This window comes from Corythoichthys intestinalis, chromosome 10 (assembly GCF_030265065.1).
Source record: "Corythoichthys intestinalis isolate RoL2023-P3 chromosome 10, ASM3026506v1, whole genome shotgun sequence".
Classification (NCBI taxonomy): Eukaryota; Metazoa; Chordata; class Actinopteri; order Syngnathiformes; family Syngnathidae; genus Corythoichthys; species Corythoichthys intestinalis.
The window spans coordinates 25,719,218-25,736,401 of NC_080404.1; the positions used below are offsets into that span (position 1 = coordinate 25,719,218).

Consider the following 17,184-nt stretch of genomic DNA (forward strand, 5'->3'; position numbering starts at 1 on the left):
TGTTCTCCCTGTATTTTTTTAAACACCGGGAGAACAGTCTGGCACCCAGATCCTCATTGGCTTCTCGAGCCCGAACGAGAGTAACCGTGCAATCAGATTCGTTTATTTGCGTGACGTGTTCTTAACGAGCAACGTCACTCTTGCGCGTCGGAAGTCGTCTCCACAACAACATAGATGGTGAACGGGAGAGCCAAGAATATGTTCCAATCTGCGCTAAATTCAGTTTTAAATGACCAAAAACACATCAAGTCGCTAAAACCAACAGTCTGTCTTGAGCTAGCCATGTTGAATAAACTCCGCTCTCCTCGTATGTTTATTTCCTCGTGCTAGAGTTTCTTGTTGCTTTACCAACGTCACGTCCTCCCGTCGCTGATTGTTCCACTCCCCTGTCTGTATGCTGTGGCTTGTTCCGCCCTGGAAATTTGATCCGTGGAACAGTAGCCAGACTCTTTGTAGAGTCTGGAGTTCCAGGCAAGTTTAATCTATCTGCAGGCGATCGGGAGATTGATTTTTGATTCATTGTTGATTTTACAACACTGTGCGGGTGTGCACTGGTCCTCATTGGAAACAGTCTTCTTTCAGGCAAAACACTACCGCTTTTGTCCACCGGCGTTACTAAAATCGTCCAAACTGAAAAATGACAAAGTGTTGCCTTATTAAAGCGGGGATCTTTAATAACCATACATTTCAAAAATGTCTCCAGTATTCTACAACCAGTGTTGTCACAGATTACTTAAAAAACTAATTTAATTACTGATTACTGATTACACATTAAAAAAGTAATTTAGTTACTTTACTGATTACTTTCTTATCAAAGTAACTAAGTTACTTTAAAAGTAACTTATCAGTTATTTTTTACCATTTTTTCTCCTTTTGCTGCCTCAACATAAAAATGACAACAGAAAAATGTCATCGCCTGTAATTGAATTTTTCACATAAGGCTTAATCTTTGAGTTAGCGGGGGTTTAATTAGTCGATGGAGTGGATTTCAACCACCATTGACTCGCACTAGCTTAGCCACTCCGGAACCCTGAAACTAACAAATAACTGACAAACTGCACGGAATTTGTTCAAATCAACTCCAACGGCTAAATAACCCCCCGCTAACTCCAAGATAAAGCCTAATGTCAAAAATTCTAAATTTTCCCTTTAAAATAAAGACCAAGCTGTTAAAATATTTTCTTTCAAAGTTGTAAAGCAATAAAACAAAACAAAAAAATAATGAAATGAACAAGAATCCTACAACGTATTTCATAATGGGTCAAAATCATTTTTCGAGGCAGATCATGTGACTAGCACCTTAGAGACTATCTTTTGCTTTGCTTAGCCAAAACGACACATGTGGAGCAAAATGGATGTTTAGAATTTCTGTAAACCTAAGCTTTGGACAAAAGTTTGGCGACACCTTAAAGGTGTAGTACACTTTAAAGAATGCAGAATATTAAAACCTGTTTTCAGTTATTTCCCTTTTTTTTGCCAATACACATGTTTGTTCATAGTTTCGATGTATTCAGAGAGGATTTACAATAGTAGTGAAAATATATAAAACGCAAAAATGATGAGTTGTGTCCAAACTTTTGACTTTTGTTTCAGAGTCATCAACATGCTTTGCCCCCAGTCCCACAAAAGTAAAACTCCGCCTATGGTTACAAACACTAACAATTAAATGTGCAAGGCTGGTTACAAACTGTAGAAGTGATGGCTGTCTTGTACCTGTGGGCTTTGTTTCGAGTTTTGTCGCGCTGTGCTCTAATTCCAAATGCTTCCTTGTTGAATCGGACAGTCTTTTTCAGACAGCGCAAAGTTTGCAACGCACTGAGATATTTTTGTCTTCTTTACTGGACAGAAATGTGAAGTAATGGATGTATTTACAGTGAGCAAAGGCAGCCATTTGCGGTATATATCCTGCCTTTCACTGTTAGCATTCTGACGAGGCAGCAAGGCTATCTTGTTCACCGCCGTGGCAGACAGCGCTCAAACAGCATGGTAATACACCTGACCCGTTTTTTTTTTCCCCCGTTGAGAAAACGTGAGATGTGATGTCACTCCCAAACTCAAGAGCAATATTTTCTATTCAAATGTTCTTCGTACATGACTACAGTATTTTTCATTCTACATACATTACGAGGCAAAAACAAAATAGTAATGCACAGGCACTAAGGAAACTAACTTTAATCGGATTACTGGCTTGGAAAAATGAACGCGTCAGATTGCTTGTTACTGAAAGAAAGTAATCAGATTACAGTAACAAGTAACGCGTTACTGACAACACTGTCTACAATTTATGTAACCTGTAGTTTTAAACTAACTAAAATTATTTTTATGGAGAAATTGGAGAAAATGGAGACAAATCATGATAAAAGGTGCACTGTGCGGAACAAATTACTCCTCAGAATGTGAATACAAACTACATTGCGGAGTGACCTAATCCTCTGGCACTCAACACCGTTAAATATGCCTTCTCAATTTAATGAAAGATAATCTGTAATACTGTGCATGCAGCATCTGGTAAAATCTCCCATTTGTATTCTTCTGCGAGGCTGATTACATTCTTGCCTCTGCTTTTGTCAGCAATAACATTCAAATTGGGTCTTTGAACTCAGATAATTACAGTTAATGTAATACCTGCAGTGTCGATTTGTAGGAGATGTTTATACATCTAAAACGACACACCTGGTGACTAATTGGGGCATGGCGTCGGTTGGGGGAATGCCACTACTTGAGGAAATTCTGTAAATGTTTTGGGTTTCTGTATTTTCATTTGTTACTTGTTAGTGGATCAAAAAGTATTATACTTGGGATTGCAATCCTGCCAGTGTCATCTGCACTTTGTTGTTTGCGCCTCTCGTTAGTTGAATTGTTGTGGCTGGCAGGATATAATTGGGCCTTCTTTGCTTGACAGTTATGCACCATTAAAATGCTTTACTTGAATGAAAATCCCAAAATTAAGTGGAGCTTTAGAATTCAGAGAGACACCAAATCTAGCTCTGAAACAGCCTGGAACCTTTTTGTCATTAAAATGTTTTTGATTCCAAGAGAATGACTTTAACTTTACCAAAGACATACTTATTATCACATTGGAACGATTTGTTAAAAATGAAAACTGCTGTCAATTGGTAAGCTTGTGCTTCATCTGTTGCACAGCAAGAATCAGTATTCGAAGGGCTGAGTTATGCCCGCGCGTGATCAGAATACATAGTGTGCTTTTCCTAACAACGTTGTCAGGTCGTTGCTGCACCTATCGTCTCTGGTCTTCTATCATTTCAAGCCGAGGTGCGCGTGCTGATACACATCATCGACGTTTCAATGAAGGTTTTATTCATTGTGGTTTGTGAGATTCTTATCACTGACCTCACGGTGTGTGTGTGGACGTGTGATTGTTGTGCTGCTGCCAGCACACTGTTGATGTATTATAGTATTTGTTCTGGAAAAAAAATGCTGCAAACAATTTAATGAGTGCACAGATTAAAGGTCCGTATGTACTCACCAAATATCTGAATGGTTTAATAGAAAATATTAACCTAATGTGAACAAATTCTTTAATTTATCGTCTTAACTGTCATTTGAATGACATTGAATCTATGACAATAAATACTAGAGGTGTGCAAAATTTCCGATTCTTAGATTATTCGTGATTCGGCCGTGGAAGATTCGAGAACGATTCACAAACATCCAAATTCCGATTATTGAAATATGCCAAGTAAAGCGGAAGTACAACACACTCAGCGCGCCGCGCGGTCTTCGGGACGCAATGAGGAACGGAGCGAGAGTAGCTGAACATCATGCTTCTCATTACCCGGCCCCTCGGGTAATGCCAATGCTCAACTCACGGCTCTAGCTCAACTCATGCCACGAGATAAAAAAACACAACAACATACCTGACTGCTGCCAAAAAGCTGCTAAAAAGTACATCCACATAATGTTACGGTAGATATCATTTATATATGAGTAGATGCAATATAGATTCAGTAGCGTTAGCAGCACATCTACAAAAAGCTAGATGCAGGCGTTAGTAAACGGCCGCCATCTTAAAGCAGTACACTTCCCTGCAAGGCTGTTGTAGCGAACCTTCCAAGCGAACCTAATTAACTTTTTATCTAAAATACTCCTAAATCGGTAAAATATTGACTTTAATCTATCTTTAAAATAGTTTTAAAACTTTCACATGTCGAAAGTAGACAAAAGGGAAATTATGGAATAACAGGAGCAATTTTAACAACTTTAACGGTTGATTCACAACAATAAATTAATTGAATGTAGTTTAAAGCTGCTGATACAGAATGGGGACTGGAGTTTTTTATTTACTGTTATTTTTGTATATTTGTTTACTGCTATATGTTAACTTGATACTGAAATAGTAGTTTGGTTTAGCCTGAGAGTATTTTTGAACAATTTTGGAACTAATGTACAAAACATTAAAAAAAAAAAAAAAAAAAAAAGGAGGGGGGTGCATCAATAATCGTTTTATAATCAAATCGGAGCCTCTGAATCATAATCATAATCGAATCGTTAGGTGCCCAAAGATTCCCAGCTCTAATAAATACCATTACCAAAACTGAATAAAGGGACTCTCTAGGTAGCCCATTTTATACTTACTGTATCAATTGTTCATGTGCGTTAATGTAGTGTCTGCGATTTCTTTTATTCAGGGTTTTCTTATTTAGAATTCAAATCAAGCAAATAGCTTGCCTTGAAAGCTTATCCAAATCTGGCTGGAACATCAATCAGGCAGCTTCTCTCTATTGCATCCCCACTGAGACAGACTGGATTAGGTGTATACTGATAGAGACTATTCCCAACTATGGGTTCACATTTATCCAATATTGTAGCATACACTTTATTTATTGTTTTTTCCCGGCCTTGCTGCTTCTCTCAGCTACGTTCTGGTCGGGCCCTTATTTATAATCTTGAAGAACTCCTAAATGCCAAACACATCACAATTAACATATGCTAATATACAGCCTAGGCTGTATAATCCAAAGTTCCATGTAGTTTTATTATTTATACCAGCTATAAATCGAACAAACGCTACACAAAATCACAGATATAAACACACACAAACATTACGGTGGTCAAAGCTTTTATTGGCCTTCTACCTTAACCATCACCTATGTACTCCCTGTGTAGCATAGTGCTGTTGATAAAATACACTCAGGCCGAGAGTGGCCAATCGGGAGAATCGGGAAGAGCAACGAGCTCGCGGCCTCAAACGACAGTGGAATGCAATTTGCACCGGGTGATACAACAACACGAGCTGGAAACTGGCTTGTAGCTCCAACACAGGTGCAGAATGGGCAGGTAGGATTGCCATGTTCAGTGAGTGAATATAAGAGTTAATATCAATTATGTTGTCATATGCTGGTGTTGTGCAGTAACTGCGGTGTTGCGGTTTTTTAACGCGCCGAAAACACTTGCGCACCTCACACTCTATATCATAAAACAGCAACCTGAATGTACTAGGTTAGACCCCCCCACAAGTCCCATGCCAATGGCTGCGTGAGCCCACAGTGATCATGGTCCATATACGACATACTGTACATGCTAGTATACTTCGTCTTTAAAGTGCCATAAAATTGAATTTAACTGATCAGAATGCTATGCAAAAGAAAAAAGGGTTGGAGGGGTTCCGTTGTGTTTGTGCCTTGGAAACTATACACTGCTGGCCAAAAGTATTGGCACCCCTGCAATTCTGTTAGATAATGCTCAATTTCTCCCAGAAAATAATTTCATTTACAAATGCTTTGGTAGTCATATCTTCGTGTTTTTGCTTGCAATGAAAAAAAAAACTAAACAAAAAAACAGGCACATAACAGGTGGTGGCAATACCTAAATCACACTTGCAGCCAGTTAATATGGATTAAAGTTGACTCAACCTATGTCCCGTGTCCTTTTGTGTACCACATTGAGCATGGAGAAAAGAAAGAAGACCAAAGAACTGTCTGAGGACTTGAGAAGCAAAATTGTGAGGACGCATGGACAATCTCAAGGCTACAAGTCCCTCTCCAAAGACCGGAATGTTCCTGTGTCTACCGTGCACAGTGTCATCTATAAGTGTAAAGCCTATGGCACTGTGGCTAACCTCCCTAGATGTGGACCGAAAAGAAAAATTGACGAGAAATTTCAACAAAACATTGTGCAGATAGTGGATAAAGAACCTCGACTAACATTCAAACAAGTTCCAAGCTCTCCTGCAGAGGGTACAACAATGTTAACCCGTACTATCCGTTGCCGTCTGAATGAAAAAGGACACTATGGTAGGATACCCAGGAAGACCCCACTTCTGACGCAGAGACATAAAAAAGCCAGGCTGGAGTTTGCCAAAACTTACCTGAGAAAGCCAAAAACGTTTTGGAAGAATGTTCTCCGGTCAGATGAGACAAAAGTAGAGCTTTTTTGGAAAAGGCATTAACATAGGGTTTACAGGAAAACAAAAAACAAAAAACGAGGCCGTCAAAGACAAGAACACGGTCCCCACAGTTAACCATGGCGGAGGTTTCCTGATGTTTTGGGGTTGCTTTGCTTCCTCTGGTACTGGACTGGACTGACCATGTGCATGGCATTATGAAGTCTGAATATGACCAACAAGTTTTGCAGCATAATGTAGGGCTCAGTGTGGGTAAGCTGGGTCTACCTCAGAGTTAATGGGTCTTCCAGCAGGACAATGACCCAAAACACACTTCAAAAAGCACTAGAAAATTGTTTGAGTGAAAGCACTGGAGACTTCTAAAGTGGCCAGCATTGAGTCCAGACCTCCAAACAAAAATGCACTGTTTCGGGCAGTACACTCAGTGCTTAATTTGTAAATCATAAGGTGCTGGAACGCAAAGTACATATGACAGCGCAGGGATGACGACACCGGGACAGGTATGCAGAATATATGCAGAAAATGGTGCTGAAAACAAAACGCAAATATCGCCCACTTGCCATGCTGCGGGACTCGTTTTGAACCATCTTCCTTCTTTTTGAAAAAAGACAGTAAAAGCGACTGTCTTTTTGGCATGTTGAAATACCGTTTGATCCTGGCTGCTTGCGCCCCAGATGCCGCATTATTTATTTATTTATTTTTATGTCAGGGGTGGGATTAACATGTTGGTCCAGCTTTTCAGTGCATCAGCAAATCTCCGACTCTTTCAAATGACGTTACATTTTTATAAACAACATGCAAGAATTCTTGGGATTTGTTGTGTAAATGAATTTATGCATATTATTATTCCATTTTATACTGTAATGTCCGTAACTGGTGTAATATTCTGATATGTTTTCCCAGGCACCCTGAAGTGCACGCAACGTTACTGTTGTTTTGGTCACGTGATGCGGGAGTGTGATAGTGAGGCACAGCCTGCTGAGAGGCCCTAGCTGTGTTCGTACTGTTAGCTCCATGTGTTAATAAAGAAACAAAGTTGTCAGCACGTCGTGTGTTCGATACCTTTGTCAACAAAAAGCTCAAAACAAGACACTATGCACCTTCCGTTTAAGAGATGCGGGGACTGGAGAGCTGTGAGTAGTAAGAAGCGAGGAGGAGACGAGCGAGAAGCAAAAGTTCGCGGTCGAATGTGGCGGCAGTCCGCTATTATTCTGTTTATTGTTTTCCTATTGTAGCCACAATAAAGTGGAGAAAGCCATCAACTTCTCATCTCCTTCTTTCCCCTCAACGTTTTTATATTATTATTATTTTATATGCACGAGAGGTGCCAGATCTGCCCAAATAAGTCCTGGAACACAGGGAGGCCAAAATCCAGAGATACCGGATCTTGTTCCGGCAAGATCCGGCTCAAATTAACCCCTGAGTACGCTTCCATATTTTTGTATTTTTTAAGAGCTAAAAAGTAACAAAATAATCCAAAATACAAGGGCATTTCCAAAAGAAACAAAAATATACACGTTATCCTCTGCAACGTTCCCAGAAAAAGAGGATGAGGAAGTACTGTAAGAAGTTTGGAACTTTTGTTCAAATGTTTATTTATTTATTTTTCGGTATCAGATTGAACATTTTATCGGCAGATTCTCAAAATCGCGTGACTTGGACGCGGGTGCCATAACATGCGATCGGGACATCCCTATTTTAAATAATATAAAGTCGGCCAGTCTAAGGCATGAAATTCACGGGCTTAAAATGAGTCCCTTTCCGGCCTTGAATACACTTGTCACAACTGCCAGAGCTATGAGACTATTTTGTCTCCTTAATACACACAACTGCTCTTTCTTTATTGTTTGTTGAATCCACAGAAAGAAAAGTGTGGCCGTAAAACAAATGATCAGGTCTGCCATTATGTTGTTGCTGTTGTTGTTGTTGTTTTCCAGCATCTACCCAGCATTCCATCATTCCAGCATTTCCAGCATTTAGTTCTATAGAATTTGGTATGTTTGTCTATTTTGATTAGAACCACAAGAAATTACCAAGAAACCACATTCAATGATGCACAGGAAGTCAGCCATTTAGGTTTTGAAGTGGTCATTTTTTTGTAATTTGGAGAGCAAAGGATCCTTTCTTTTTCGGTTAAAAAAAACAACAACATGAAAGGCCATACTTTTCCATTACAGTTCTGCTAGTTTAGCTTGTTGATTATTGCCACCATTTAGCTTTAATGCAACGTGGACGCTATGAAGTATAAGCACTGGTGTTTGCTTCTTAACTCTTAAGTACAAACATGAGCAATCAGTGAAGAAAATACTGTACACCTCAGCCAAGTGCTTTTTGCCGGTGTAAAGGATCACTCGTTAGCTACCATGCTGTGATCTGGGTTATTGTATGCAATTACCTAACTACTGTTACGAATACGCACTTAAAACATTCAGACTGCCCTTGGAGGCTTAAGTGTAACATGCCGGCTCAGTATTCGACCATTTTTAACGACTTCCACGAGCAAGTCGTGATGATCCGAAACTTGCCAAATCAAGTGAGAGCTTCAGCCTCTCATGTGTTTAATACGTCTTATCATGTGTTTACAATTCCACTCATGTCATATGAGAGCTGCCACCTTTAGCCCCTTAGCGTGCAATGGCGGAACATGAACCCCCGAAGACACGAGTGAAGGCACGCCTTTGACGCCGCTCTCCGCAGCAGGTCCATTCCACTGTTTGCTAAAGTGAGCATTGGAAAACATCTGACTGATTTAGCTTATCACTTTAAATATAGCATGAGATGCACCAATGGAAGCCAAGTGTGGGGTTGTTAAGTAGAAAATTTTAACATCTTCTCAGAATCATTATGATGTTTGTTCAGACCGCGTCACAGGAGAAACTGTGGAATATCCTCGCGTGCAAAGGTGTACCTTGATGATGACAAGTTCTTTTAAAACTGCTCAGCTGTCATTTTCATTTTTCAGAACTGATTCTGTTTTGGGGATGCCCCTCTGCCTTAAAATACACTCCTAGGTTTCCCCTTTTGCAGTGGTGCTTGCACAATATAGTGAATGTGTGATTGAGAGATGGGGGATGGTGAGGAGAGTGCTCCACAGCTGAATAACTAGGTCAGTTTAAGATGATGACGCGTCTTATCTCCTCGGCTCTTTGGCGGCTTTTTAGCAAGCAACCACAATGGCAAGCACCAATTGTTCCTTCTCCTCTGGTTCGCCGCTTTCTCAATGCAACATGACCTTTATACCTGCACAGTCGCCTGAATTCAAGGGCACATCACCCAATGTGGGATGCAAGATGATGCTTCTGAAATTAAATCGTGAAATAAAAACTTTACATCACTGAATGGTTAAACCATGTGTAGTTTTTGTACTGTCTATTACATTTTGTCCAGGCTAGTCTAGTCTAGTAGTCTAGTATTTTCTTTGTTCAGTTATTATTATTATTATTTTTTTTCATTTTTATAATGCTCTCGAGATGGATGCATAACAATATTAGGTCAAGTATTTAACCCTATAACGGCTGACCCCAGAAATAACAGAAACAGAGCAAAGAAAGAAAGAACATGAGACTAATTTTTTAAATTTGAAAAGCTTTAACATATGGGAAGACAATCTAAATTACCTATATAACTGAAGTCATTATATAATGCAAATAAGGTTGCTTAAAAGTTGGTGGGGACAATTTGAGCATCCTGAAAAGTTGGTAGTGTTATTTCCCTACCGCCCCTATGCAAACCTACACCCATATATACATAATATACATAATATATTGCATGATTATCGTTTTTATTACCGTTTATTATGTTACTGTACTATTCTAACTACGCCCATTGTAATTAATGCCAAAATCAATGGTAGCATGTTAATGAGGGGATTGATAGTTTTATTTCAAATGACTCTAAATCCTACAAAGCACAAATGTGTTTTGTTTGTGTAGACATTTGACATTTGCCGACAACTAAAATCCACGTGCAAGATTAGTAGCCACGGCTGTCTGCTTTGCATCTTGACATATTTTTTGAGTAGGTTCCATTTGGTTTAATGGTCAACACAACAGCTTTGGGATCCTGCAGTGCCACCCTCTAGCATCCAAATCACCCTTTTCTTCCAAGATTCCGGTGTTATCATCTTTCATGTTGAGCTTCCCATCTTCCTTTGTCAGTGAAATGCTGGGCCTGTAATAATAATGCCCTGGATGGCCATCGTGCTGCATTCAAGCGGTTTAAATCCATTAAAAATGCAAGCCAAGTGCTTAATACCTCTAGCACAATGCGTCAGATCAATCTAAAAGACCATCGCGTCAAAGTAATCAAGCTCCATCATCAATAATGAATAGCACAGTTAGGCAGCACACTGTGTTTCTATTGTTAAAGGGGCTGAATAGGAGACTATTGTGCATCACTACACTGTTCATCTGTTGGTAAGATGATTGGAGTGACATTGTGGTGATGATGAGTGTTCTAATTTGGGTCTTCGTTTGATGTTCTACTGCCCTTGGCATAACCTCACTTTACCCTAAAATTATTTATATGTAGTAACCAAAACATTACACAGGCATGTTTAATCCAGCAGTGCAATAATAGTTACGTCAACACTTGATAGTACCTCAATGTACTTTTTTTCAGTGCTCATGATTGTATATCAGTACTTTTTGTGTGTGATTCAAATTTCAGGACCTTGGTATTTGCTGGCAGGAAGTCGAGTATTCATTATTTATCGACGACTTTGTTGTGACGTCTATCAGTTTGCAACCTGAACATGCTGATGATTTTTAATTACATGCGGTGTCAACAGCACTGTATTTGTCTATAACAGCTTGATGTACAGTAGGTTTGCATGTGTGTCATTCCGTTTTCTTTTCTGTCTCCTCAGGTGGTCTTAGTATTTGCACTCAGCATTGGGGCCCTTGGAATATACTTTATAGACTCCTCAGAGTAAGTATCTCAAATTTCCTTGGAGATATTTAGAATGATCTTTCCTGCTCATGGAGCCATGCTAAGTCAAATAAACATGACTTGTGTTGACATTGCCCTACATACTGTGTATGAATCATATGTGAAGTCTCTGAAATGCAAATGCTCTTATTTTCACGCACATACACGTGAGCGCACAACACAGGCTGCATCTTGTCAATGGGAGGCATGTCAGTTCCCATGGCAACACAGTCGGGCAGATACTGTATGTGAGTGGAGGATTTGTTTTGTTGTGTATGTGTGTGTGTATGTATGAATAAGTGAAAAGTGTGTGTGTTGCCAGTTTGTGTGTCTCCCTGGTTGGCAGTCACCCAACGTCACATTGCGGGCCTGGCATCCCTTCGACAACCACTGCAGCACTATCCACTTTCAAAGTACTACTTTAGGGGAAAAAAGGAATTCCTTTGAGGTTCAAAGGGTAGGTTGCTTTGATGATTGAAAAACTTGGTAATAACCTCAAGGTGGTAACATACTGAACTTGCTTGATAAATCTTTCCCTTATTTGTGTTGTCTTCTGCAAATACAGTTGCTGGTGAGTTTATGTAATCATTTCTGTGCTACAGTATGTGCCTGCCCAGTAGTTGCTTGGTTTTCCCCTGCATCTGTCTGTTCCTCTCTGTACTTGACAGCAGCCAAGACAGCAATACCTTTCTTGTTCTGCAGTCATCATCACACTTCTCTCTTATTAAAAGGAAAGACAACACCTATTTGAAGTGACTGTTGAGGAAAGTATTCACAACCATTTGCACATCAGCAATTGAGAGGAGAGGCTCCCTGGTTTATTCAGCTTTCCCCATAAATAAGAGAGTTAAACTAGCAATTGAAGTGGATTCCCACAACTCTTGAATGACACAGATCATGTTGACAATAATAACTGCTGTGTGTATAACACATCACGTTGACAAGAACACAAGACACAGATCGATGATGTTGACAATACAGTAGGACTTTTCATGACACAGATCATGGATAACAGTTCATAGTCTGGTACAAAGTTACCTGAAGTTCACAGGCACTTAGAATACAATAGGTCTTTGAGATCCTTCTCAAAAAATTAGCATATTGTGATAAAGTTCATTATTTTTTGCAATGTACTGATAAACGTTAGACTATCATATATTTTAGATGCATTACACACAACTAAAGTAGTTCAAGCCTTTTGTTGTTTTAATATTGATGAATTTGGGAAAAAAAAAAAAGTCAAGAAAAAACAAAAATCCCTATCTCAAAAAATTTGCATATCATGAAAAGGTACTCTAACGAAGCTACTAACCTAATCATATGAATCAATGAATTAACTCAAACCCCCCCCAGCCTGGTTCATTACTCAAAACCGCAATCATTGGCAAGACTGCCGACCTGACTGCTGTCCAGAAGGCCATCATTGACACCCTCAAGCAAAAGGATAACACACAGAAAGAAATTGCTGAGCGAATAAGCTGTTCCCAGAGTGCTGTATCAAGGCACCTCAGTGGGAAGTCTGTGGAAAGGAAAAAGTGTGGCAGGAAACACTGCATAACCAGAAGAGGTGACCGCACCCTGAGAAAGATTGTGGAGAAGGGCTGATTCCAGACCTTGGGGGACCTGCAGAAACAGTGGACTGAGTCTGGAGTAGAAACATCCAGAGCCACCGTGCACAGGCGTGTGCTGGAAATGGGCTACAGGTGCCGCATTCCCCAGGTCAAGCCACTTGTGAACCTGAAACAGCGGCAGAAGCAACTGACCTGGGCTACAGAGAAGCAGCACTGGACTGTTGCTCAGTGGTCCAAAGTACTTTTTTCAAATGAAAGCAAATTTTGCATGTCATTCGGAAATCAAGGTGCCACAGTTTGGAGGAAGACTGGGGAGAAGGAAATGCCAAAATGCTTGAAGTCCAGTGTCAAGTACCCACAGTCAGTGATGGTCTGGGGTGCCATGTCAGCTGCTGGTGTTGGTCCACTATGTTTTATCAAGGGCAGGGTCAATGCAGCGAGCTATCAGAAGATTTTGGAGCACTTCATGCTTCCATCTGCTGAAAGCTGGAGATGAAGATTTCATTTTTCAGCACCACCTGGCACCTGCTCACAGTGCCAAAACCACTGGTAAATGGTTTACTGACCGTGGCATTACTGTGCTCAATTGGACTGCCAACTCGCCTGACCTGAACCCCATAGAGAATCTGTGGGATATTGTGAAGAGGAAGTCTAGAGACACCAGACCCAACACTGTGGATGAACTTAAGGCCACTATCGAAGCATCCTGGGCGTCCATAACACCTCAGCAGTGCCACAGGCTGATTGCCTCCATGCCACGCCGCATTAAAGCAGTCATTTCTGCAAAAGGATTCCCGACCAAGTATTGAGTGCATAGCTGATATAATTAATTTAAGGTTGACTTGTTTTTTTTAATTGAAAAACACTTTTTGTATTAGTCGGATGAAATATGCTATTTTTTTGAGATAGGGACTTTTTTTTTTTTTTTTTAACTTTTTTTCCCAAAATCATCGATATTAAAACAAAAAAGGCTTGAACTACTTCACTTGTGTGTAATGAATGTAAAATATATGAAAGTCTAATGTTTATCAGTACATTGGAGAAAATAATGAACTTTATCACAATATTCTAATTTTTTTAGAAGGACCTGTACTTCTCTAGCATGGTTTCTGCATGTTAGATCAACTTTACAACTAACACAGGCCAAGACTTATTTTACATATATCATTCAGTCCCAAAGCCCCAAAACAAACAAAAAATATTTAAAATAAAATAGTCCAACTTAATACATTTTATGCAAATTATATCATGCAAAGAGATTTTATTGCTGTCAGCAAAACCCTTCAAATGTGTATGTTCTATCATCTAAACTTGAGTGAAAAAATATCTAAATTTACTATATAAATCAAGTCTGCATTTTTATTGGGAACAACTTTATTGAAAATATCACTTGTTAAAACTTTGAATTTGGCTGTAAGGAGAGATGAGTTCAGTAAAAGTATTTAAATACCGTAATTTCCCGAATATAAGGCGCACCCGTGTATAATGCGCACCCCAAATTTACTTGTAAAATCTAGGGAAAATTATTGTACCGGTTTATAATGCGCACCCTAATTTTAGCACCAAGAATACAAGAAAATAGAGCTCGTGTACAGATACAGAAATGTCATTTCACTGACTGGTGAAACACAGCACAAGCATAGCACATTGGTAGTTCAAAACATTACCATAAACCGACAATATTTATAGTAATAATATGATTTGACAACTCTTCCAACTTAACAGAATCTAGGAGAAAACAAAACAAATGTGACTTTTCTTTTAAAGGCTGTTGTATAACTTGCTTGTTTCATCATGATGAATGAATGTTTCTTCCATGGATTGATACGGTAAAATGAAAGTGAGAACGTTTAAGTCGGAAATCCGTGAGAGCTCATCGCTGTCAACACGACAGTAACAATAGGAACTATTGTTATTTGAGTTTCCCGACAGACAGATATAGTTGACGGACACACACAGGAAGTGTGTTGTTACATATGTTATAGTCCGAGTTGCGGAGCTGCAATAAACGTTGACTCAAATGAGTTCAAGAAACTAAATTCTGTGCTTTATGAAGAGTGAAAAAAAAGCAGAATTTGACAAAGACGAAATCATTTGGCTGATTAGAGTGAAGTATTACCGAAACAAAATGGTGACGTCACGTACCGTAATGGTCGGCAACGGGTCTCCGCATACGTTTCTTCAACACAACGTGGCCGTGTCAAATAAAAAAAAATCGGTTTATATAAATATATGTAATATACATATGTTTCTGTCTCCATCCATGTACCCGATTATAATGCGCACCACGATTTTACAAGTTGATTTTGGGGAAAAAAAGTGCGCCTTATATTCTGGAAATTACTGTAAGCTTATAAAAATTATATTACGGAAAACACTCCGTTGACTTGAAATTCCGCTCTGATTCCGCCCCATACAAAGTGACCATTTCCTGGAAATAATGGCTTTTCTTATCTTTTTTTACGCATTAAAAAAAATGAAACTCAATGTTTTATCAATTTTTTGAACATCTTTCTCTTGTCTTTTTCTTTTATTCTTTTTTTTTTTTTTTAAATTTATTTTCTGGGATACACGTGATAAAGGTGTTGTCTTTCCCTTTACCCCATTGGCTGACATTTACTGCGATAGAGGGAACAGCTGGTCAAAAAATGAAGTGTTTTGACCACACACTAACTTTGACATATTACCATTTACAACAGATTAACAGATTAAACAGATCAACAACCATCCTACTGTAGTAATGTTTTTTTCATAAATAAAGAAGCATTATCTGAAAAAACAAAAACACGAACATAGTTGTGCAGTCACTAAGTCGTTTCAGATATACACATTATGGCATGATGGACCTCTGGCTTTTTATGTAATTTCAGAGGCATTTTTGGTAAAAATGCCTCTCACCTCCATAGTACGTTCATTTGGATCAGGCCATTTGGAAAATCAGGTTGTCCTGTGACTGAAGAGTTGTCTGTTTGAATCCCTGCCCTGTACTTGGGAAAGACACTAATTTGCTCGTAGTCGGCTGACTAGACATTAAAAAGACTTTCACTGGCTTCACTTTTACTTCAGTTGTACATACATTGTCCAGTATATTACAGTGAACTTTAAATGTATTGCCTCCCTGCATCAGAGGCATTGGCTAATCTATCAGTGCAGTTGTCCACATTTCCCCAATCACCCCCTCTACGCTTGGCATTGTGATTAACTATGGCTTCCTCACTGGGGGACTTCTTATCAAACCAGAGCAGATTCAAAACCCTCTGTGGGCTATTTTGCATTAGAAACATGGATGAGCATGTGTCATTTTTACACCATATTTTTGTCACACCTGACAGGACTAGTTGCATTGCGATGTATTTGATGTAGCTGCATTATGTTATATTTGATGTGTATCAACTGGGCAAAGACATCCCACGCTGTCAACATCAAACTAATCCAAAATGCGTCACTTCAGGGGAGCACAAATGGTGCTGCAATATCACCCGGACTTGTCACCTACACACAAGCTGTCATACCAGCTCTGCCGCATCTCATTCATTTGTGACTTTTAGTTCAATCTCTCCATGATGCACAAGGACGCAATTATTGACTTCTTATTACCTGGTGTGAGGCGTTGCGTGTGCGTGGATGCGTGAAGAAGAAGAAGAAGCATTACACCACAGGCATAATTCAATTAACTTACTCTCATTCGGGTCCTAAAAATAAAAAAAAATCAATGACCGAAGACTTGTAGCTCACACTTTGAATGTTTGTAATTATCCTTCTAAATATTGACGCCTGTGTGTTACAGTCACTGTGGGGCTGCTCATCCTTCTCTTGCTTAACAGTCATTAAGGCCCTCAAATAAAGTCAACGCTGTTTTATGGAGCAATGGGACACCCAGCTGCGCTTTTCGATTAAGTAAAAGTGCAACAGCGCCCGACCTGATGATGCTCAGGTAGAATGTTTGCATAAATTTGTCTCAGAGACATTGGGTCACCATTAATATTGAACCCTGCTTCATTTAGGTGTCACCACTCTGCAGCTTTCTTAATTGCATCTCTCCTACAGTTCTATTTCCCGTTTTGACTTTGCCAACATTAATAAAAGCTTCATAAGACCACAACAAATCTAAATAGCGGGTAGACTTTGTTTCAAAGGGCTTAATTGTTTGTTGTCACGTACTGTATGAGCTTGCGTAGTTGTAATTAACTTGGCAAACAGGCGATTGTTGAGAGGTCTGTTTATGAATGAAGTCTCGGAAAGCTCAGAGAATGACCGTCCATCTGTTTGTTGTTGCAGAAAGCTTGTTTACCTCCAATCCGTGCCTGCGGTGTGTTTCAA

The 17,184-nt window shown here is 39.4% G+C and overlaps 1 protein-coding gene across 30 annotated transcripts in view; it reads left to right on the top strand.

The window, feature by feature from the left end:
* kcnma1a (potassium large conductance calcium-activated channel, subfamily M, alpha member 1a) overlaps window positions 1–17,184 on the top strand; it is a 302,368-nt gene that overhangs the window by 148,339 nt on the left and 136,845 nt on the right. For all 30 annotated transcript variants that reach the window (XM_057848857.1, XM_057848838.1, XM_057848847.1 and 27 more), the window contains exon 3: window positions 11,232–11,293. In XM_057848857.1, coding sequence (XP_057704840.1) covers window positions 11,232–11,293 — 62 coding nt within the window. The remainder of the gene's footprint in view (window positions 1–11,231; window positions 11,294–17,184) is intronic.